This window comes from Emys orbicularis, chromosome 11 (genome assembly GCF_028017835.1).
Source record: "Emys orbicularis isolate rEmyOrb1 chromosome 11, rEmyOrb1.hap1, whole genome shotgun sequence".
NCBI lineage: Eukaryota > Metazoa > Chordata > Testudines > Emydidae > Emys > Emys orbicularis.
The window spans coordinates 18,524,467-18,547,107 of record NC_088693.1 but is presented as its reverse complement, the minus strand read 5'-3'; the positions used below and the strand labels follow the sequence as shown (position 1 = coordinate 18,547,107).

At 41.4% G+C, this 22,641-nt stretch overlaps 1 protein-coding gene across 1 annotated transcript in view; it reads right to left on the bottom strand.

The window, feature by feature from the left end:
* Positions 1–22,641, bottom strand: part of R3HDM1 (R3H domain containing 1) — a 98,342-nt gene that overhangs the window by 27,472 nt on the left and 48,229 nt on the right. The window contains exons 16-17 of the mRNA XM_065413729.1: positions 16,741–17,004; positions 15,994–16,117 (exon numbers count right to left, since the gene is read on the bottom strand). Coding sequence (XP_065269801.1) covers positions 15,994–16,117; positions 16,741–17,004 — 388 coding nt within the window. The remainder of the gene's footprint in view (positions 1–15,993; positions 16,118–16,740; positions 17,005–22,641) is intronic.

Genomic DNA, 22,641 nt, shown 5'->3' with positions numbered 1-22,641 from the left:
TAAGTATTGTAGCTCTGGATATTCTTGTTAACAAATTTTGGAAGAAATATGAGGAAGAAATCTAATGTGGGAGGAGAGATTATTCCACACCTGTGTAACTGCAGGGTTTCTTGAACCTTCTTCTGAAGCATCTGGTGTTGATCACTGTTGGAGACAGGATGCTGGACTAGACAAATACTGAGTGCAAACTAGTATGGCAATTTCCATATTCCAATACATATTTTAAATTAAAATAACAATTTCTAAAGGACAACAGAGATCAGATTAATAAAAGCACTCATATTTTTGTTTAAAGTGTCAACAAGATTCGATGGAAACCAATTCAAATCAACATATTTCATGAAATATAGTAACTTCATGATGAATGCGATCAAGCATTGGGGACAGAACTCTTATATTTCTGTCCTGCAAAGAGAACCTTCCCCGAAAAATCAAAACACTGCACCTGTGACCACAACTGACCACATAAAATGATGTTTTTCCCCAACTTAGACCCACAAACAAAAGAAGCAAGTTTCAGACAAGGGCTCAAGGTGGACTTGCTTTCTACTAGGACGGGGTGGCCAACCTGTGGCTCCGGAGTCACATGTGGCTCTTCAGAAGTTAATATAGGCGAGTCGCATCATACGCACATTTAACTTACGCGAATTCAACTATATGCGCTCAGCTAAAAAAAGAAAAAGGAAAGAAAAACAACAAGATACCTGTAAATAGTGTGGGCGGTTCCACCCAATGAGCGTATGCCCCGGAGTGAGCATGAGATGGGAGACATGAATCTGCTGTTCCCTCAGTCGGTCTCAGTTCCCGCGTGCCTCTCATAATGTGAGCATTTTGCCGCGCTGAGTGTGATTCTAGTGTTTAAAGATACATTTTTTTTGTACAACATGGCCCCTAAACGCAAGCCAACTACTTCATCTGGTGCTCAACTGAAGAAACAGCGATCTGTTCCAATGCTGGAGGAAAAACTGGCTGTGTTGGACTTACTGAGAGACGGTATGTCGGTCTCCAACGTGGCGCGTAAATATGGCCGCAACGAATCTAGCATCCGTGCCATCAAGATCCAAGAGAGAGAAATTCGTCAAGCTGTGGCATCAAGTGCTCCAATAACTGCTAAGGTGACGAGCCAGGTGTGTGATAAGACTTTAGTGAAGACTGAAAAGGCATTAAACTTATGGCTTGAAGACATAAACCGTAAACATGTGCCTATCGATGGCAACACGTTGTGAGAAAAGGCTCTTAGCCTCTACGCGCTGTTCAAACCTCCTGCCAAAGAGGGACAGCCTTCTGATAAGAAGGAATTCAAAGCCAGACAAGGTTGGCTTAACAGTTTTAGGAAGTGCTTCAACCTCAAAAACGTGCAGACTACTCGTGAAGCTGCATCTGCCGATGAAGAGGCAGCAAAAGCCTACCCCGAACAATTAAAGAAAATCATAGAAGAAAAGGGCAATCTTCTGGAACAAGGTTTTAATGCTGACGAGACTGGGCTCTTCTGGAAAAAAATGCCCAACCGCACTTACATTTAAAAATCAGAAAGACAAGCCCCTGGCTTCAAAGCAGCTAAAGACCGTGTGACTGTGTTGTTTGGTGGCAATGCGGCTGGGCATTTAATAAAGCCGGGCTTGCTCTACCAGGCTATAAATCCCAGTGCCCTAAAAGGCAAGAACAAAAGCCTACTGCCTGTGTTCTGGCAATCAAATAAAAAGGCTTGGGTGACGGCAGCATTATTTCAGGATTGGTTCCACAAGTGTTTCATTTCGGAGGTCAAGTGGTACCTCGAAGAGAAAGGATTTGACTTTAAAGTGTTGCTGATCGTAGACAATGCTCCTGGCCACCCTGCGGCACTCTGGTTTGCACATAACACCGTTGAAGTCGTCTTTCTCCCTCCCCCAATACCACCTCCATCCTCCAACCTCTCGACCAAGGAGTGATTTGCTGTTTCAAGGCCACGTACACGAGGCTTATGTTCTCACGGATACGTAGCACGATGGATGCTGATCCGAATCTTAATGTGATGGAGTGCTGAAAGTCCTTCAACACTACCGATTGCATCACTTATATTAAATAGGCAATGGATGCAATCAAGCCTGAAACAGTCAATGCATGTTGGCAAAACCTATGGAGAATGTGTGAATGATTTTAAGGGTTTCCCGACCATTGACAAAGAAGTGAAACGCATTATTCAGGTGGCCAGGCAAGTGGGTGGTGATGGCTTCGTTGACATCCTTGAGGAAGAAATTGAAGAATTAATTGAGAGCCATAGAGAAACCTTGACTAACGAAGAGTTAGAGGAACTGATAAAATCGTCTACAGAAGACGAAGATGACTAACAGGAAGAGCCAGCAAGTTGGAAGCTTCATAAAATTTGCTGAAGCGTTCCAAGCAGCGAAACACTTGAATTATTTAATTTCTGAATACGACCCCTCTATGGAACGAAGCCTCAAAATCACATGTAGTATTACGGACGATTTGAGACCGTATCAAGAAATGTTTGAGCAGCTCAAAAGACAACAGTGACAGTTGCCGATCATGTTTTTCAAGGAAAAACAACCAGCAGCAGATGAGCCTACACAATCAACTTCTCGAGCTGAACCAGAGCCAACCACTTCATCTACGTCTCACTCTCCGTCACCCAAGCTCTCTGTCACCTCTGTCTGCTGGATCGACATCAAGCCCTGATGACCCCCTGTAATTACCCCCTGTAATTAAAAATACAGTACTGTAAAATTATATTTTGCATATGTACTCTATTATATACTGTACATTACTGTATACATTTATACATATTACTGTACAGGGTTGTATACACAAAACCATGTACAGGATACTGTACTTTATGGGCGATTTAAGGGATTTTCAAGGATAATTTTGACTATATGCGATTTTCGCCTTCTGCGCTGACTTTAGAACCTAACCCCTGCATAAGATGTGACTCCACTGTATGCGGCTCCTTGTATAGGCACCAACTCGAGGGCTGGAGCTACAGGCGCCAACTTTCCAATGTGCTGGGGGATGCTCACTGCTCAACCCCTGGCTCTGCCACAGGCCCTGCCCCCACTCCACCCCTTCCCACCCCCTCCCCTGAGCATGCTGTGCCTTCACTCCTCCCCAGAGTCTCCTGCATGCCACAAAACAGCTGATTGGGAGGTGTGGGGAGGGAGGGGGAGGTGCTGGGAGCGGGGGCTGACGGGAGGGGGAGATGATGAGGGGCTGCTGATGTATTACTGTGGCTCTTTGGCAATGTACATTGGTAAATTCTGGCTCCTTCTCAGGCTTAGGTTGGCCACCCCTGTACTAGGGAAAGAGTACAAATGATAGCTGTTAAAAGAACTGATTTAAATGAATGTTTACAGGAAAACCATGGTTGTTACTCCTGCCTTGCCTCACTCCGGCTTTAACCACTAGACTCTGACTTTAGACACTAGGTCTGACTGCCCACATCCTGGTAACTGACATTCTCTGTGTGAAAAGCAAAGCCAAATACTGCATTGCAATTGGGGCATGTCATGACTGAGCTATATTGGCATGCATATGTGGGTGAAGTTTCCATAGAACTTGTCCCCACTATGCCACTCGAGTTGGGTTTTGGTATTCTTACTAGCACCAAAATGTTCTTGATCAATACATGAACATAGCACATCAATTCATTCGGACTCTTCCTAGGATAAAAGCAGCATAATGTAGTTCATATACAAACAAACTGCAATTAACACAAACATGTATTCATTTAGAAACATCACAAAAGGGCATCAGATAAACACAAAAATGATTAATAAATATTCAGAGTATTATCAGCCATTTGAATTAACACTGTAAATTGGTTTTATCCGGTTTGTGAAAAGGAGCAGCACTGAAATCTGAATGTGATAGGACAGTCAGTATATTGGGATATTAGCTTCCGAAAATTATGCAGCTGAATCTTAGTTCCATTATTAAAGAAGCAATCTAGACAGTATATCTGTGCATTAGATTCAAAATACAAGACAGGCACTGCACATAAATATTTTCAACTTGTCATATCAATGCCATTTAATTTATACTTTGAATCAATATTAAGGGACTTCCCAAAGACAGCACTTACAGTTTTATTTAATATGAAGAAATCTGTGATTCTGAACTATATATAAACTTCCCATGCCTTAACTATCCTTACAGATTTTTTTTAAATAAATGAGATGCCTCAATTTATTCAGTTACTAGATGATGTAAGGCACCTAAAAAGCAGTATACTGTGAGTAACTGTATTAATATTGAAGCTACAGGATATGATGGATGCAATCAATAGTGCTGCAAACTGCAATTCTCGTTTCCAAGCAACTGCAATGTAGCTGTGAATATTTTTCAGTCTCTTCTGCACTTCCAGAAAGAGAGAATTAATTTTGCAAGCTGAGAGAATAACTAGGACAATATAAATTGATTGCTAAGAAGGTTCCCCAGAGGGTTAAAAAAAAAAGTTCTATTTTTAGCTTTACTATTCCACCTGGGCATAGGAAGTGGCATGACAGAAACGCAGCACTCAGCAGAAAAAGGTTGCACCTGCTGGAACAGATGGCTTTATTTTCAGAAATATTCTGAACTAGCAGCTACAATAAAAGAATATATGCTTCATAATATTTGCTCAGCAAAGTAATTAACAATAATATTTTAATTTATCTGTTAACGTAAATAAAATCTTGTTTATGGCATCTAGAACTCCACTTAATGCAGAAAAACACATTAAAAAGAGATAAATGTTACTTTCATTGAAAAAATTAAAAAAAACATGGTTAGAAAAATTCAGACAAATAATAACTAGTGGTAATCTTCCGAGTTAGAGGTTGTACAGCAGAGGCTGGTTTTAACTCCCTCTTAGACAAATCACAGGTTAGCCCCCCTGACATGAGTCACTTCCTCGATTAGCTGAAGCACCATCTTCCTAAAGTTTTGTTATGTTCATGACACATTTTGGACAAGCAGGTTGTAAACTATTTGATTAAAAGGCAGCATGTAAGTCACACACACACGAAACCCCTTTAAAAGGAAGCGAGGAAGCAGCTGAAAAAGAGACCGGTTCACTGTGAGAAATGTAACCCTCTCAGACAGTGTTACGGCCCCGAATCCAACAGCTCACAAAAAAGGCCAAACCATTCCACAACATTAAACAAATACGCTTCAGTTAAAATGTTTTCTGTCAGGTTTCAGAGTGGTAGCCGTGTTAGTCTGTATCACAAATGTAAACAACAAATATTTGTAAAAAAACAAGAAACAGCTCATTCGAAAACTGTTTTATAGTTATTAAAAACTTCATAATACAAATAAAATTGACAGCTATTAAGCAATACAATTAAAAGTAACGTGTTAATTCTCAGTTTGGTAGGGTGTGACAGGATGGATCACAGAAAATCCCTTGGGAACTGCCAGCTGATGTGCTGGGACTACCTCTAAGCCCATTTTCCCTGGCATCTTGGGACTTAAGAATCCTGCCTGGTTTGGGCCAGACACGCTAGCCTGCTACAAACACAGACCCAGGTCTGAAACACGTCCCCCAACAGCTGCAGGCTTAACTGAAAACAGCTTAAGAAGTGTTCCTTCTCCAACACTCAGATGCCCAGCTCCCAATGGGGTCCCAACCCAAAATAAATCCATTTTACCCTGTATAACGCTTATACGGGATAAACTCATAAATTGTTCGCCCTCTTATATATGGGCTGTATAAGTAGAGGCATTGCCAGCAGATCGAGGGACGTGATCATTCCCCTCTATTTGGCATTGGTGAAGCCTCATCTGGAGTACTGTGTCCAGTTTTGGGCCCCACACTGCAAGAAGGATGTGGAAAAATTGGAAAAAGAGTCCAGCAGAGGCAACAAAAATGATTAGGGGGCTGCAGCACATGACTTATGAGGAGAGGCTGAGAGAACTGGGATTGTTTAGTCTGCAGAAGAGAAGAATGAGCGGGGATTTGATAGCTGCTTTCAACTACCCGAAAGGGGGTTCCAAAGAGGATGGATCTAGATTGTTCTCAGTGGTACCTGATGACAGAACAAGGAGTAATGGTCTCAAGTTGCAGTGGGGGAGGTTTAGGTTGGATATTCGAAAAAACTTGTTCACTAGGAGGGTGGTGAAGCACTGGAATGGCTTACCTAGGGAGGTGGTGGAATCTCCTTCCTTAGAGGTTTTTAAGGTCAGGCTTGACGAAGCCCTGGCTGGGATGATTTAGTTGGGGATTGGTCCTGCTTTGAGCAAGGATTGGACTAGATGACCTCCTGCGGTCCCTTCCAACCCTGATATTCTATGATTCTATGAACAAAGTGAATTACCAAGCAAAATAAAATAAAACAAAACATGCATGTCTACGCCTAATACAGTAAGAAAACTGAATACAGATAAAATCTCACCCTCGGATGTTTCAATAAGCTTCTATCACAGACTGGACGCCTTCCTAGTCTGGGCACAATCCTTTCCCCTGGTACAGCCCTTGTTCCAGTTCAGGTAGTAGCTAGGGGATTTCTGATTGCAGCCCCCTTTGTTCTGTTTCACCCTCTAATATAGCTTTGCACATAGGAATGTGGGAATCCTTTGTCCCTCTCTGGGTTCCCACCCCTCCTTCTAAATGGAAAAGCACCAGGTTAAAGATGGATTCCAGTTCAGGTGACATAATCACGTTACTGTAAGACTCCAAGCCTTCATTCCTCCCAGCCTGAGTCACAGGAAGGCCTGCAAGCAAACAGAGCCATCCACAGTCAATTGTCCTGGTTGATGGGAGCCATCAAGATTCCAAACCACCATTAATGGTCCACACTTTGCACAATTACAATAGGCCCTCAGTTATATTTCATAGTTCTAGTTTCAGATACAAGAATGATACATATATACAAATAGGATGACCACACTTAGTAGATTATAAGCTTTGTAATGATACCTTACAAGAGACCTTTTGCATTATATTCACACTCATTAGCATATTTTCACAAAATCATATAGAGTGCAACGTCACATAGCGTAAATGCTATATTATCCAAGTGGCACACTGCTAATGTCAGAGAGGCAGCTGCTGCAAATAAGGACCAACCATTTTAGGTACAGCTTTGTATTGACTTAATATAGCAGTCTTCTGAATTTTTACCTAACAAATATAAAAAGAGGACACCACAAAAAATAAGGGCACATGTCCATGACTTGCTCAGGTGGTTAATACTAGCATGTGGCACCTAGGGTCTATGTGCAGCAAGTTGATGGACTCAGTCTAAGTACTTACTGGACAGATATTGACAAAATAAAATCCATCACTACAATTGATATTGTCTGCAGGCTCAGCAGAGGAGCCAAGAACTAACTGGGATTAGAGACTGGATCACCCTCCTACTTCTAGTGTCATGGTACCCCAAGTCAGGGTTAAGGTACATCGGTATCTGCAGTGCTGCTGTCTTACATTTTATCTATTCTGGGGATAAAGAAATTTCAACTCCGTACCTTGCATAAAGACTACATTCACTTAAAATTAAAATGATAAAAATGCACATTCCAGTTATCTTTGTTTATGCTGCATGAAACTATATGGTGGCAGGTGCCACCAGGGGAAGGTGGTCGTTACACCATTCTGTATAGCACGGAGATCCTGTGGGACCAATTTTATACAATCAAGTTTCCAAAGAGAAATATAAGAAACAATTATTTACGTGACAGTAACTGTGATTCTTTGAGATGTGTCATCCATATACATTATATAGGTAAGTAACTGAGTCTTCTTTTGAGGATTGTCCATATATATATTTCACTGTTGGGGATGCACAAACAGTCACCTCGATCACAGGAGGTGTTTGGAGTTTACAAAACAACGATGGTAAGACAGCCCTGCCTAAACATTGATCAGAGCCTGATGCTTCCTCTATGAAGTAATGCTGTGTCAGCGTATGCACTGAACCTCAAGTAGATACCCTACGTATTTCTAATAGTGGAATATTTCTCAAAGAAGCTACACTCTCAATGGTCGGTCGAAGTTGTCTATTTCATAGCACAACTTAATACGTGTAAAAATTCAAGGAGGAAGTCTCTGTGTTGATATGACCTATCCCCATAAACTACAAATAATCTGGGAGATACCCTAAATAGATTTAGGTCAAGGACAGCACCGTAAGAATACCTACAAAGTGAAATTTAGCCTCTCCTGAAATGTGGCTCTGGAAAGAAAACAGGCAGATGTATTACTTGACTGAGATCGAAGTCTGAGACTACCTTTGGCAAAAATTTTGGGTGAGGTCTCAAGGTTATTCCACATCTGTATGAAAAACCATTTATGTAGATTCTGCCATAAGAGCTTGTATCCTTCCTACCCTTTTGGCAGATATTATTGCTACTAAAAAAGACCGTTTTGATGGAGAGAGAGAGAGAGAGAACACAGAACATATAGCAGGTGGCTCAAAAAGGCAACCCATCAACCCAGGTCAAACCTGTCAGCAGAATTCTGAGATCTCAAGGAAGGGGAGGCTTTCTGACTGAGGGAAATAGCCACATGAGGCATTTGAAGAATCTAGCTACTGTAAGGTGTGAAAATGAGGAATACTCATGAAAGGGAAGGCAGATGCAGATATGGCTGCTAGGTGGACCCACAGGGAGCTCACAGATGGTCCAATGTTCTTTAGTAATAGAAGGTAATCCCAGTATATCTGGTATCTGAGTTTGAAACAGAGACAAGGGGTGGTGTGGCCAGATAATGAATCTCTTCCACTTGACAAAATAAATAAGTCTTGCAGAGTCCTTTCTACTGTGCATGAGAATGTTCTGTACTTCACCTGAACAAGTCCTCTTTACTGATGTTAACTGGCCAATATCCATGCCATGAGGTTCAGGGACAGTGGATCCAGCCATCTCAGATACCACATCTGATTGAAGAGGCAATTGGATCAGAGATTGACTGCAGAGATTTCCTCAGGTCAGAGAACCAGAACCACCTCAATCATGCTGGTGCTATCATGATCCTGGCCATACCTTATCTGAATTTCCCAATGACTCTTGGGATAAATGGAATTGGAGGGTAAGCATGCATTAGGGACAGAGATCAGGAATGTGTAGGAGAGATAGCCTTGTGTCTGCCCTTCTGTGGAGCAGAACTTGAGACATTTGTTTTCACTGGTGGCCAAGAGCTCTTTGTTTGGATGATCCTACCTAATGACAATGTCTTGCGTAATAGTACCCTTTATTGAACACTCAAGGTCATTTGCAAACTGTCTGCTGAGGTGATACCATTTGCAACTGTAGTAAGTCTATGGCTACTGCAGTAATCTTGTGACAGATACAGTAGTTCCAGAGATGTACCACTCCTTGACAGATACAGAATCTTGCTTCCCTTGTTTGTTTATATAAAACATGGTTCTAGTGTTGTCTGTCATGACCTGAATCGTCAGATCTTTCAGAGCTGGGAGGAAAGCTGTATATGCTTGACAAAATGATCCTTACCTCCAAGATGGTTATGTGAACCCAGACTTCTTGAGACATCCATAGACCCTGTTTAAGAGTAGGTCTATAGTACAGAAGCTACACCAGCATAGCTACATCACCATAATGTAGACACAACTACATACCGGAAGGGGCTTTTCTGTTGGTCAGAACACCACTTTCCTGAACAATGGTAGCTTCATCAACGGAGGAAGAGGTTACTCACTTTGTGCAATAACAGCAGTGCTTCAAGATGTGTCCCCCTATGGATGCTCCACTTCAGGTGTGCATGCATCTCTCGGGCCCTTGATCAGAGATTTTATCTTACAGTTTTCCATTCGGCCAGTGCATATACCCCATACTTACTCGTGCCGCACACCAAGATTATATAGGGATGCATGGGTGAACCACCCTCCATTCCTTCTCCACCTCAATGCCCCATAGAGAACAGTCTGAAGCAGGGGGGGAAAAGGTTGGGTAGCAAAGCACCTATAGGGCGACAAATCTCAAAGAACCACAGTTACTGCACAAGGTGATTAACCTCTTCAAGTAGCATTCCTTATGGGTGCGCCACTTCAGGTGACTTCTGAGTAGTATCCCCCGATGGAGGAGGGAGCTTCGGGATTGAGTCTAGAACTGAAGATAGTATCACAGTATCAACAGCTGCATCAGATATGGCTGCCTGGATCGATGCGTAACGTTTAGAAAACATATGTACTAAAGCCCAGGTAGCAGCCCTACATATCTCGGATATGACAGGTTCTTGAGAATGCTGTGGATGTTACTTATGATCTGGTAGAATGTGTTATCACCCTTTGGGGGCAGATGAACACCTGCTGGATCACAACAAATGATAATACACTCTGATATCCCCATCTTGACAGTCCCTGAGAAGAGACCGTGGACCCCTTAAATCTATGTGCGAAGAAGATATACAGCCTCGGTGACGTTCAGACTTGTTTGTTTGCGTCTATGTAGAAAGCCAATGCCCCGTCTAACATCCAAGATATGAAAAAAGGTCTCCTGCAGAGAGCTATGTGGTTTTGGTAGATGAAGGGATTGGTTCAACTGGAAAGCAGACAGTACCTTAGGTCAGAATTTAGGGTGTGGGTGTAAAAAGAATTTGCCCTTAAAGAACACTGTAAGGGGATGGGGTGGGGGGGAGATCTGCCAGCAAGGCTCCAATCTCCCCAACCCTATGGGCCAACATGATGGCTGCTAAAAAGGCTGATCTTGGAGCAGAGAACTGGTTGCCATTGGTTCAAATGGAGGTTTCATAAGGTCTCTAAATACCAGGTTGAGGTCTCGGGTCAGGGTAGGGTCTTTAATTTGGGAGTAGAGATTCTCCAAACCCTTAATTAACCTAGACAACATGGGGTGAGCAAATATCAAGAACTCGTCCACTGGAGGATGAAAGGCTGATACTGTGGCCAAATGGACCTTAATCGAGCTAACTGATAACCCCGATTTCTTTAGATCCAACAGTTAACTAGGATGACTGAAAGCTGCAGAGGGTGGCAGTGGCAACACCAATCAAAGACTCTCTTCCATTTCTGAAGGTAAGTAGTACAGGTTGACTTCTTTCTATTCTTTAATAACAACTGCTATACTTCTGCAGAGCAGGAAGATTCTAATCCCATGAACCACAGAGGAACCATGCCCTGAGGTGGAGAACCCCAGGTGAAGCATGACCCGCAGTCTGTGAGAGCAGACCAAGAGTGGTCCCAAAGCTTGAATGGTGTTTGGATACATGGATGAAGCAGGTATGGGGACTGAGATTGTCTCAGTCAGGTCAGCACTATAAGGATAACTGGCTTTGTCCTGTCTGAATTTGTTAATCAATCACTTTTAGTATCAGAGGTGTTGGAAGAAACACAAAGCAGACCTTTCGTCCAAAATGAACGACAGGCAGCCCACAAAGAGTGGTGGTCCTGTCCCCCTCTTCAGCAGAAAAGAGGGCATTTATTGTTCCTGGAGGTGGTGAAGAGAGCCACCTCTGGCAGTCCCAATCCTTGGAATATACTGCCTAGCTCCCATTTGTAGTCCTGGGAGAAGCATCTGCTGAGAACGTCGGCTGTGGTGTTCTGAATACCTGGGAAGTAGATCTGATGAGTTATGCACCTATTTCATAGTTGCCTGACTTCGGTGCACAGGGAGGGAAGGATCTCGCTTCTCCTTGCTTGTTGATATAGAATATGCAAGATACGTTGTCCGTCGTGACCCTGAGAAGGGGTAGGAAATGAAGGCAGATGCTCCTGACTGCCTTGAGTTCCCACAGACTGATGTGAAGATTGGTTTCCTGAGTTGTCCATCTGCTCTTAGTCATGAGGGCATTGAGGTGAGTTCCACATCCCAACAGTGATCCATGTGTTGTTAAAGTCACTGATGGAGCTGGGCAAAAGAAAGGAATGCCTGCCCAGAAGCAGAGTTGATCTCTCCATCAGACTAGGGAATTCCTCATCTGTAGAGAAACTGTCACATGCCAGTCCAAGGTTTGCCTGGTTAGAGAACAGGACATTCTGAGCCAACCCAGGAAGCAGCGGAGGCATAAGCCTTGTATGGTTGGTCACAAAGGTGCAAGATACCATGTGTCTCAGGAGCTGAAAACAGCAGCTTGTTGTGGTCCAAGGGCTCCCCTGAATTGACCCTATCAGACTTGACAAAGTTACGAATCTGTCTAAGGGAAGGTAGGCGCTGGTTGTCAACAAGCCCAAAGATCCCCCTACAAACTGTATCTTCTGTACAGGAGTTAATGTGAATTTTTTTATATTCGGCTGGAGATCAGACCCCTGGAAAAGAGCAAGGGCCATTTGGGTGGAAGACAGCACTGCTTTGTAAGAACACCCTTGAGTAGCCAGTCATTTAAGTATGGGAAGACTAGGATTGCTTCTCATTGGAGGTAAGCAGCCACTATCCCCAGGATCTTTGAGAACACCATTGGGGCCAAAGAAAGGTCAAAGGGAAGCCCCAATATTGGAAATGATCCTGGCCTACAGTGAAATGTAGCTATTTTCTGGGAAACAGATGTATCATTATATGGAAATAGGCATCTTGCAGGTTAAGGGCCAAAACCCAATCCCCTTCCTCCATTGAAGGTATTATAGCTGCCAGAGTCACCACCCTGAACATCTGAGACTTTACAAACTTGTTCAGAAGTCTTAGATCCAAGATTGGTCTCCACCCTCCATCCTTCACTGGCACAAGGCAATACTTCAAGTAAAACCCTTTGCCCTTATAAGGAGGTGTTGCTCCTAAATTGAAAGGGAATGCTCACTTCTTGTCTCAATAAAAGCTCATGAGAGGGGTCCCTGAAGAGAAATGGCGAAGAAAATGAAGGGAGCGAGGGATGTAAAGTGGATGCTATAACCCACTTGTCTGTAGTGATCCACCCCCAAGCATGCTGGAAATGGGAAAGGCAGTCTTCCAAGGGGGGGGGGGGGAGGTGAGCAAATGGATGCAGCTGTAAAACCAGAGGTGAGAGGATTTGAACCCTCCAAGCAACCTGTCAAAACTGTTGCTTTGAAGATGGTGGAGGGCAGGTGAGCAGCCCCCTTTCTCTGGGCTGTATGTCTTCGATGGATCTATGGAATCCAGAGAACTGAGCATGACGCGATCTCTGGGAAGCCTACTAGATCTTCTCTTATTTGTAGGAATATATATGCTCAGGGATCGTAAAGTAGCCTTAGTCCTTCTTAGTGCATGCAAGGACTCATCCATGGTCTCCGAGAAAAGTTTACAACCATCGAAAGGGAGGGCTCATCAGTGTTCTGGACTTCTCTCAGAAACCCTAAGAGTTGGAGTCATGATCCCCTCCACATAACTACCACTGTGGAGATGGACCTGGCAGGAATGTCCATAGCATCCAAAGATGCTTTAAGAGCAGTTCTGGCCAATGACTGGCCCTCTAAGATGATGGATTGAAATTGCTCCCTCTGTTCCTGTGGCAGATGTTCAATAAAGGCTAGTTTGTAAAGTTATATTTGGCCATGATTGTCTGATAGTTTGTGATCCTGAACTGTAGTGGTGTTGATGAGCAGAACTTTTGTCCAAAATGGTCCAGTCTCTTTTGGTCTTTGTTATATAGGGTAGACTTTGTTATAAGGAGTGTTGCTTACCTTGCTCATTTACTGCGCCCACCACCAGGGAGTTAGGCAGAGGGCGTGAGAACAAGAAATCAGAGTCCGTAGGGGGGACCGTAACACTTTTTCTCCACCGATTTACATGATGGTGGAATGATATCACGTGTTTACCATACAGTCTTCGCTGGATCCAGGAGCACCTTGTTAATGAGTAATACCACCATGGAGGTGTTGCTGACTGCAGGCTATCCAGTTTGTGCTGTGAGTCCTTGACCTCTGAAGGGACTCTTTATGAGATCTTGAAATTCCCCAAAAATCATTGACCATGGAAAGTGGCGGAGGCATAGCCACCTCATCTGGAGAGAAGGATGAAATAGGTGTTTGAGAGTGGGATAAACATGCTCCTCAAACATCTCCTCCTGTGGGAGGAGAGGACTGTAGGATTCTAGCCTCCCTATGAGACGGTACCAGTGGTCTGGCAAATTGCTGATAATAAGCAGCCCCAGTGTGACAGATTTTTGTTATTAATTTGCTTGAGGCATTAGGTGATTAGGCTGAGGCTGCAGGATTGTTAGGGGAGGAGATGAAGGAGCACACCAAGTGACTAAATTTTAAAGCTTTATTAATAAAATAACAGCGGTGAATGCTGGGAACGCTTTTACGTTACTTGGAGGAAGAAAGAAAGCGTTAGTGCCCCAACCCTAACCCATTTTCATACTCACGCACGCATGACCAGAGGCTGGCCAAGCCTGGGTGTAACGTAAGAAGAAGAGGGGGAAGGGTGAACGAGAGTTTTGTTTTGTGCACAGGCCATTTAGGGTTTGCCGTTGATTTTTTATTTGCTTTGGATTTTAGGAGGGTTTTTAAGTTTTGTGGGGGGGCGTTTTGTTTAGGGACCTTTGTTTTTTCTGTTTTTTGTTTTAGTTTAAACTGGCTTTTTGCGGCTTTTTTAAAAACACACCGGCTTTAGGGACACAAAACTTTGTGGGGTTTTTTTTGCTGGCTTTTGCTGTTTTACTAGTTTTTGTAGCCTTTGCAGTTTTGCTTAGCTTAGGTTTTTTTGTTTTAAATGCCTGATTGGGGTTGGAATTTAGGCTTTTGGGTTTTTTTGGCAGGTAGCCGAGAGTTGGTTGTGTGCAGTGGCCTTGGGCTGAAGTTAGCCTTTTATTTTTGGACCAAGCTGGAGCATTGAGTCAACCCATTCCCTTTTTTTTTTTTTTTTTTTTTTTTTGCCTTTTGCAACCTGCAAAGGAACCTTTTATTTTACACTTACACCTTTAACCTTTCCCGAAATACCTTGCAACGCCTGCAACAGAGTTAGCAACATACAATGCTGATTTGCCTCCCCAGGGGACCCCGAGGGAGGGAGCCATTGGGTTGTCACACCGGGTCCCAGTATGGCCATGGGGGGGGCCACATATATGGAAGTGGGGGTAGCATGCAGAGTTGTTTCCATTATGCTTGTTGACAAGCGCAATCCTCTCTGTGGTTGTCCAAGAATGGGTTCCTGAAAGGATATGTCAGAGAACCCTGTACATAAATAGGAGCAACTGAAAGTCTCCTTCATCCACCTCAATATCACCCAATGGAGGAGCATACACAGAAAATGGTAGAAGTACTGCAGCACCAGAGGATGGTGATGGTCAGGAGCTCAGGGTCTCTGTACTGAGAGATGTTCAGTACCCATGAAGAGTGGGGGCTCCAGTTTGTCTGTTACAGATAGATCCTTAGTGTATCTTGTGGTACCGAGTAAGTGACTGGTACTAACGTGGTAGCCAAGGCCAACATTACAGTCAATTGGGGGGTGGGGATACTGATGCAGGCACTGATGGTGTCTGGTCCCGTTGCTTGCTTGGTACCGAGGACTGAGGGCAGTTCACCTGCCCATCCCTATATAGCCTCAGTATCCTGCACGAGGAGGCACAGGGACCATGCACAGGCCAAACAGACACAAGTAATGGAAAATCTCCAATCAAGGGCTCAAGAGGCCCATGTGCACCTGAAGTGGAGCACCCATAGGGACACCACTCGAAGAAAAAGCATTCTTCTGTCAAAATGTAGTTAATAAGAATCTGAAAATATTAAGTTACATAATTGTTTAAATAAATGTATATAGTTATAGTGTACTCTCCAAAGTATCAAAAAGATGTACCAAATTTAGTTGGTGAATGCAACTTTCTTTAGAAAACCACTGAAGTACAAATGGAAAAGTTGATTTAAATCATCAATTGTAATCAAGGCTTTCCACTTGGTGATTTAAATCGCTGATTTAAATCAGTCATCCTTGACACAAAGGACGGTATAATGATTTCAGCTTATGATCACATGCCACATTTAAAGAACTACCACAATTCTTCACATTCGGACTGCTACAAAGTTGTACACATTGAAAGATATTTCTTCACCATTAGCAAATGTTGCTTTACTGAGACTTCAATATCTGACAGTACCAGCAGTTTCCTTTAACGCCCATAAGCACGTGAAGTAGTGAAAAAATTCTACAAACCTGTCTGCTGTGCAGGCTGTGGCAGTGGTGGGTTTTGCTGTGTGTTGTAATGGACAGCAGTAACTGGTCGATATTGTTGATTGGAGTGTGGATACTGGCCTGGAGCACAATAACAAGCTGGCATCTAAAAAGGAGCAACATTTTGGAGATGCACATTTTTAGGTTTATAAAAGGCAGAGTGCAAAAACACTGAATGCTGGGGGGGGGAAGGCGGGGGGAAGGGGGGGGAAATCACAAAATAAAGGCAATTCTATTTTCTTTGGGTCATACCAAAATAAGTAGCTGCTTTCCTTTGAGTTTCTCAGCACTCAAATAGGGGGATTAAAGAAAATGATGATGACTAGAATTCCTAGGCCAGTCTTCATAGCAAAAATTTTAAATGTAGACATATAGGAGAGCCTCTTTAAAACTAAGCAAAATAAAATATGTGCAGAGCATGAGAATATATAAAATTTATATTTGATTAGGTTAAATTTGGTTATATTTAATTTAAAAATACCACTATTAATGATACTATATGCTTCCTAAACTCTAATTTTCTAAGTCTTTAGAAGTTACTGGTGGATAGGCATGAAGCTTGGATGACTGCTCATTCCCCAAGAAAACAGAAGCCACTAACTTCAAACCACAGAATTAAGAAAAATCAAATTTACTAACCAAGTCCATTGAAATATAAAATGTTCAAAAATGGCGCCAAGGATAATCTTTTAAATAGTTGTCTGAGAAGAAAATATAAAGCCTTTGTACCTGTGGTAAAGGTTGCTGCATATATCCCTGTTGCTGCAGCACTTGCTGGTTGACAGGATGGCTGGATGCAGAGTAGTTGGGACTAGGAACTGGTTGGCCTTGTGGTGGTGGCAGAGGTGAGGTTGTTGCTATAATATAGCCAGACTGTTGTGGGGGCTGAAGGACTACAGTAGACTGGAACATGGTGGGGTGTGGATCAGCACCATCAGCAGATGACTGGCGGGCAAGACTCATATGGCTAAATTGTGATCCTAGGTTGTCTTGCTATAATAAAAAAAAAGGATAAACATTACATTCACAAATATTCAAACTGGGAAGAGTATAGTTACTAGGTAAATTCTTCAGTAAGTGAAAAATTAAAACATGCACCTGTGCAATGACCATATGTTAAAACACTAAAAAAGAATGACAAGGCAAGCTTCAGAACAGAAATAGAACAGTGTGCTAAGAACAGTGTAGTAATTATTAAGGTTAATTGTGGAGAAGTTTTACACACAAATGGGGAAAAACTTAAAAGGTTTAACATCTTAGGCTAGAAACAGATTTTCTTTCATAAAGGAGGCTATCTGGGTTAAATATAGAATTGCTATGAATTAGAATCAAACAATTTAAACGATGTCAATAACTTTTCAGATCTAATTCCAAAGGGGAGGTGAAAATGTTTAACTCTAATCAAAACAGGATGCATACAGCATCACCGTATTTAAGAAAAAAATCAGATTTTCTATAGATTGTGTTAATAATGCTACTAGTCTTGAATTAAAAAAAAAAAAGACTGCCCATTAGTCTAGGAGTATATATATAATACTGCTAATATGATACCAAGATCAACTGCTAATCCTCAAAATAGGCACAAATGTTCAGTTCTGCATGAGTCCATGTTGTAGTCTTATTTATTATTTGTATGTATTATGGTAACGTCTACAAACCTCAGTCAAGGATTGGGGCCCATTGTGCTAGGCACTGCCAGTGCCCAGTGAAGTTCTGAGTCCTTCATTATTGTAGTCCCAAGCACTTTTTCTACAGTTTATACTAGGGCCTGGAAATAGTACTCATGGCTAACAGCAGTTGTGTTTGGTGTATCATCCAACAGTGATATGGCTATCATCATTCCAAAGAACACATACAATCACTAGTATTACATCTTTTGCTAACCAGTAAGCTTCAATTCACACCTTAAACCTGGACTTTCCAAAAGGCAATAGAACACAGAGGTACTATGCCAAAGCTATACTATGGCCACCTGGCCCTCCTCAGTTAGTCCTGAGGAAGATCATATGGCTGATATGTACATCTTCACCTGCTAAGGAAATAAAGTATTTGGAAAACTATCTGCATTGCATACAAATATTTTCTTAACCTTTTCTGACTTCTGTATTTTGTGGAACTACATCCTGTGTTTCATGATGAAATACTTTTTTCTCAATTCTGAGGATATGTCTAATGAAACCATTAGCAGTTTTCAATTGCACTTAAGAAAATTGTTATTTTTTACAAGTGAACTTTGAGCTCTTTATTTGCCACTATAAGCCACCTTGGGCTTTTAGTACATTGACTTATGTCCTAAAGACGGCTTACTGACTCAACTATCCAGCTTAGCCTTTTGCTTTTAGGTTTAACATCTCGATGTCTGCTTTTTAAAATACATAATCTAGAGGAAAGTTGATTCATAAGGAGACTGAAACATGAATTCTTATACTTATCCACCAAAAACTCGTACAGTGTAGGCTGAGGCAGTGCAAGTTATCTAAACTCTGAGCTGGAGAGTTTACCCTAGAGAGATGATATAGTAGTTGAATGGACCATTTAACCTGCTGTCTTTTTGATGATACTACCAATAAAGAGGCAGACATAACTGTCTTTTTAGGAGTTATGGATACCTATAATCTAGATTCTTGACTGAGACCATCACCCATTTCACTGTGCTGAATGAGTACTAGCCATCAGATAGTACCAAATTTAGGATGCTACCAGAGCAGCCTGCATTTGAACCAGTGATCCATAGGTGAACTGCTTTACATCCGTTACTAATCTTCACTGAGTCTCACCAGTCTCCGCTTTAATAAAGTCTAAACATAAACCAGACAAAATAATGGAATAACTGATGGAGCAAAAAAATTCAGAGTGCAGTTATTTTCTTCCTTCAAAACTGTACACCCAAATATAGGTAACAGTAATTAATCAAGTGATTTTAATTATACACAGCCTAATGAAGTAAGATGAATATGTACATTCTTTATTAGAGAAATGGGCTTCTGCGCTATTCCAGCACTATTGATCAAAACATTAGCTATATATAAAACTACTAATAAATTAAAAGTAGCTATTGAATAATAGAAACATGCATTAGGATGACAAAGCAGAGGTATGGGAGCCAGGAGACCCTCAGTTCTAACCCAGGCTCTGATTCAAATTCCAGCCTTGGACAAGTGACTTATCTCCATCATGTTTTGATTTCCCTATGCTCAACTGGTGAAATGATACATACTTATCTCATAGGCTTATTGTATTACTTAATGTTGGTAAAGCACTTTGAAGGTGTTATATACATTGAAATATACATGATGGCAAATTCAAAGGCCTGCTCTATGCTCACAAATAGATCTGTTGCTGACAATGGTTGTCAGCAATGAGTCCTCCTGAACCAATGGTGAAAACAGTTTACCTGCTTATATGGATGGGATACATTATTTTAATTCACTATATGCTTCTGCCAAATCTAAAGAGCACTTTTTGCATCAGTGCTGAAAAAGTTTTTTCCCCATTCATATTGTTTACAGTACCAGTGCATGATGACTGATTACGGACATCTCCTGTAAGCAGTGAGCCCACCACCCACAAGTTTTCAGGTACAGTAAGGGAGGGGTTTAGTACCTGAAATGCAGCTGAAATCAAAACTCTCATCCTCAATGGAAAAAGCCACTTGTAATGTTTTCATGACTCTCCCCCTCACTTTAGAGGTAATAAGAATAATAATACTTCAGACAGTGCTTTACAATTTCAAAGTGCTGTACAAAACATAAACCAATCATCATGAGGCTGACCTACAAGAGAACAGCCAAAAGTCTCCTAACTTGAATGTGTGGTGTGGGGAGTAAACCCAGGGTACTGGGGAGAAGAAATAGACAATGGAAACCTAAGAACTTCAGTGCCAATATCAGCAAAGGGCTCCCAATATTGCTACATAACAGGAAGGGGGATATAAAAAAAAATAGAAAAAGACTTTAAAAACAGTGAGTAAGAAGCTACTCTTTAAAAGGTAAGGTGAAAAATTAAGGTGGCAAAGGATACTAACAGCAGCTACGTCTGAAACTATATTTAGAGATTTAAAATAAAGTATTTTACATCATCCTGCTTTTATTAGCATACATTCACAGTTTCAATCTCATTCTGGTAAATTTATAGGGGACTATCCCCACCCCACCAGCATGCATATATAATCTACACTTATTAAGTAATAATATTTAATATATTTTACACACACTGTATACCACAAACCCTATTTATTAGATTACTACTATGTATAATTAACACCCCTAGATTTTTTTTAAAACTGAATATATGTTACTAAATTTCTTTGGTACCATTTTAGTGAATTTCCCTTGTTATGACTAACAGACCACATCAGCCATCAAGATATCCAGAGCAGTTTCCCTGCAAAATATCTGGAATCCCCAGCTCCAGTACACCTGCTTGCCAGTCAACTTCATCCCTTAACTTTGGCATCAAGAGAAACATACCTGCTCACTCACCTCCCATGAAACCCTAACACTCTAGGCCACACAATCCCAGGGCTGGCATCTGAAGAGGCTGTGTTGGTAAGGAGAGCTAGCCAGTGCACCTGATAGTACACCTTGAGCTCTCCTTTTCATTGGGCAAGGATGTTGAGGAAATATGAGCTCTTCCTACTGCTCTGGCAAAGGGGCTAAAACTAGGCAGCATACAAAAACAACAAAAGGGGCTAAAGGAGGGAAAGCAAAAAGAGAAAGCAACAGCTGAGAAGTAGGGGAAAGAAAAGAGAAAAATCAAGGGGCATAATAAAATAAATATTGACTGGCTATCGGAGCAATAGTAGTGGGAAAAAAAACCCTCCATTGTATACATTGCCCTCAAATGTCATGTAGCGTGCAAGGATCTTAGGAACTGGTTTTCCCTCTGGGCACTATTTTACTGCAGTTGACATTGCCACCAGTCAATGTTTGTGTTACACACACACACACACACACGCGCGAGGTGAATAGAAGATATAGTACCACAGTATATTGCTGGGTAGATGAGACTGGCAGGAGCGGGGGTGGATAAGAGACTGTAGAGTATTGAACAGGCTGTGAAGAAGACTGCAGAGACCGGATAGGCTGAAGAAGTAACAGTTTTATAAACAGAGTTAATACCAGAGAAGAAAACAAATGAAAAAAAAAAAAACGGAGTAAATTGAGGTATTTTGCAATAGCATATAATTTAATACAAAATAGAAAAACTTCATATAGTAAGAATTGATGTGTTTTTACATGTATCTCCTATCAAGAGGGCCATTTTGCTTATAATTATTAAATAAACTATATGACAAAGCAGCAAATTAAGTATAATTTAAACCTGGATAATTTTGTTATTTTCAATAGTTATATGTAAACCATTTTTGTTTTAAAGTATGTATATGCATTTTAAATACATATTTCAGTTTTTAAATCCAGAACTAAGCAAGTACAAAAAACAAATCAAAACAGGCCATTTTATTATTGAGCAAAAGGTGCATTTTGAAATACAATTGAATTTACCACTCCTAAAGTCTTATATGCATAGTAGGGGCACTAAAAATACCAAAGATTTACCACCACTAACGTTTGCAATATGTGATTAATATAGTATATAAATATAGAAAAAGGTTTTGGCAAGTCAGTGTCAGACACAGATATGTCTATAATGCAAGATTATTATGTTACGGCAGCAAGCCTATAGGGACTGGGATTATTATGGAGAAGGCAACGACAGCTCTTGGGAGGAGGAAAGAAAATACATGCATTCTGTATTGCTCTTGTACATCCCATACTGGTAGGCTGTACAGATGAGTCTGACCAGTTTCAAAAAGACTTAACTCTGTAGGCTATAGCGTAGGTGCAGCTTGAGCACACAGGACAGAGGATTTAACACACGAAAAATAGACTAAGATGATGGTGACGGTAAAATGCCCATGAATAACTTTTCAACAAATTTGAACAAGGTTGTGTGTCACTACCTAAGGCTGGTGAGGCAAGAGCCTGTACTTAGATGCTTGGAATCACTGCTGTAAAAGTAGGACAATTTTGTGGAGGTTTGGGTCAGCCCTAAAGTGGTCTATTAGCTTCCTCTAACACAAGAATAGGAGGTTAAAACAGATCCAATTCTTTAGTGTTATTATACATCACTATGAAATGTATAAATTAATCCTTTGAAAGTGTCATGAGATCATTTCATGATTTAAATTAAGAGAGATTGGGACTGGAAGAGAAAGGGAATGTAGCTCTCCATGTTAAAATGAAATAATTAGTCTAATATATAGTATAGGGAGAGGGCAGAAAGGATAGAGAGTTTGGCCCTTGTTAAATGTTTACCATTTGAGCCCTGGTTCAGTTACTTTCATTCTGCTAAGCAGTAACAGCGGTGTTAGTAAGGTGGCGATGCTTGCTACATCCTTGATATCAGAACCTTGACAGTTCATCTTTCTGCTTTTTGTGTGTTTTAGGAAAACGTGACTGCCCTGTCACATCATCTGGAAAACTGGTATGTCTGGTGATTAAAAAGAATATCCAGTTACATGTATGTGGCTAGCTAATGCTTCTTTGAAAACTGATTCCACAACAAATCAGTCTACTATTTTCTTATTATTGGATGGCAAGAAGGCTCAGTTGAGCATCATGTATTTGA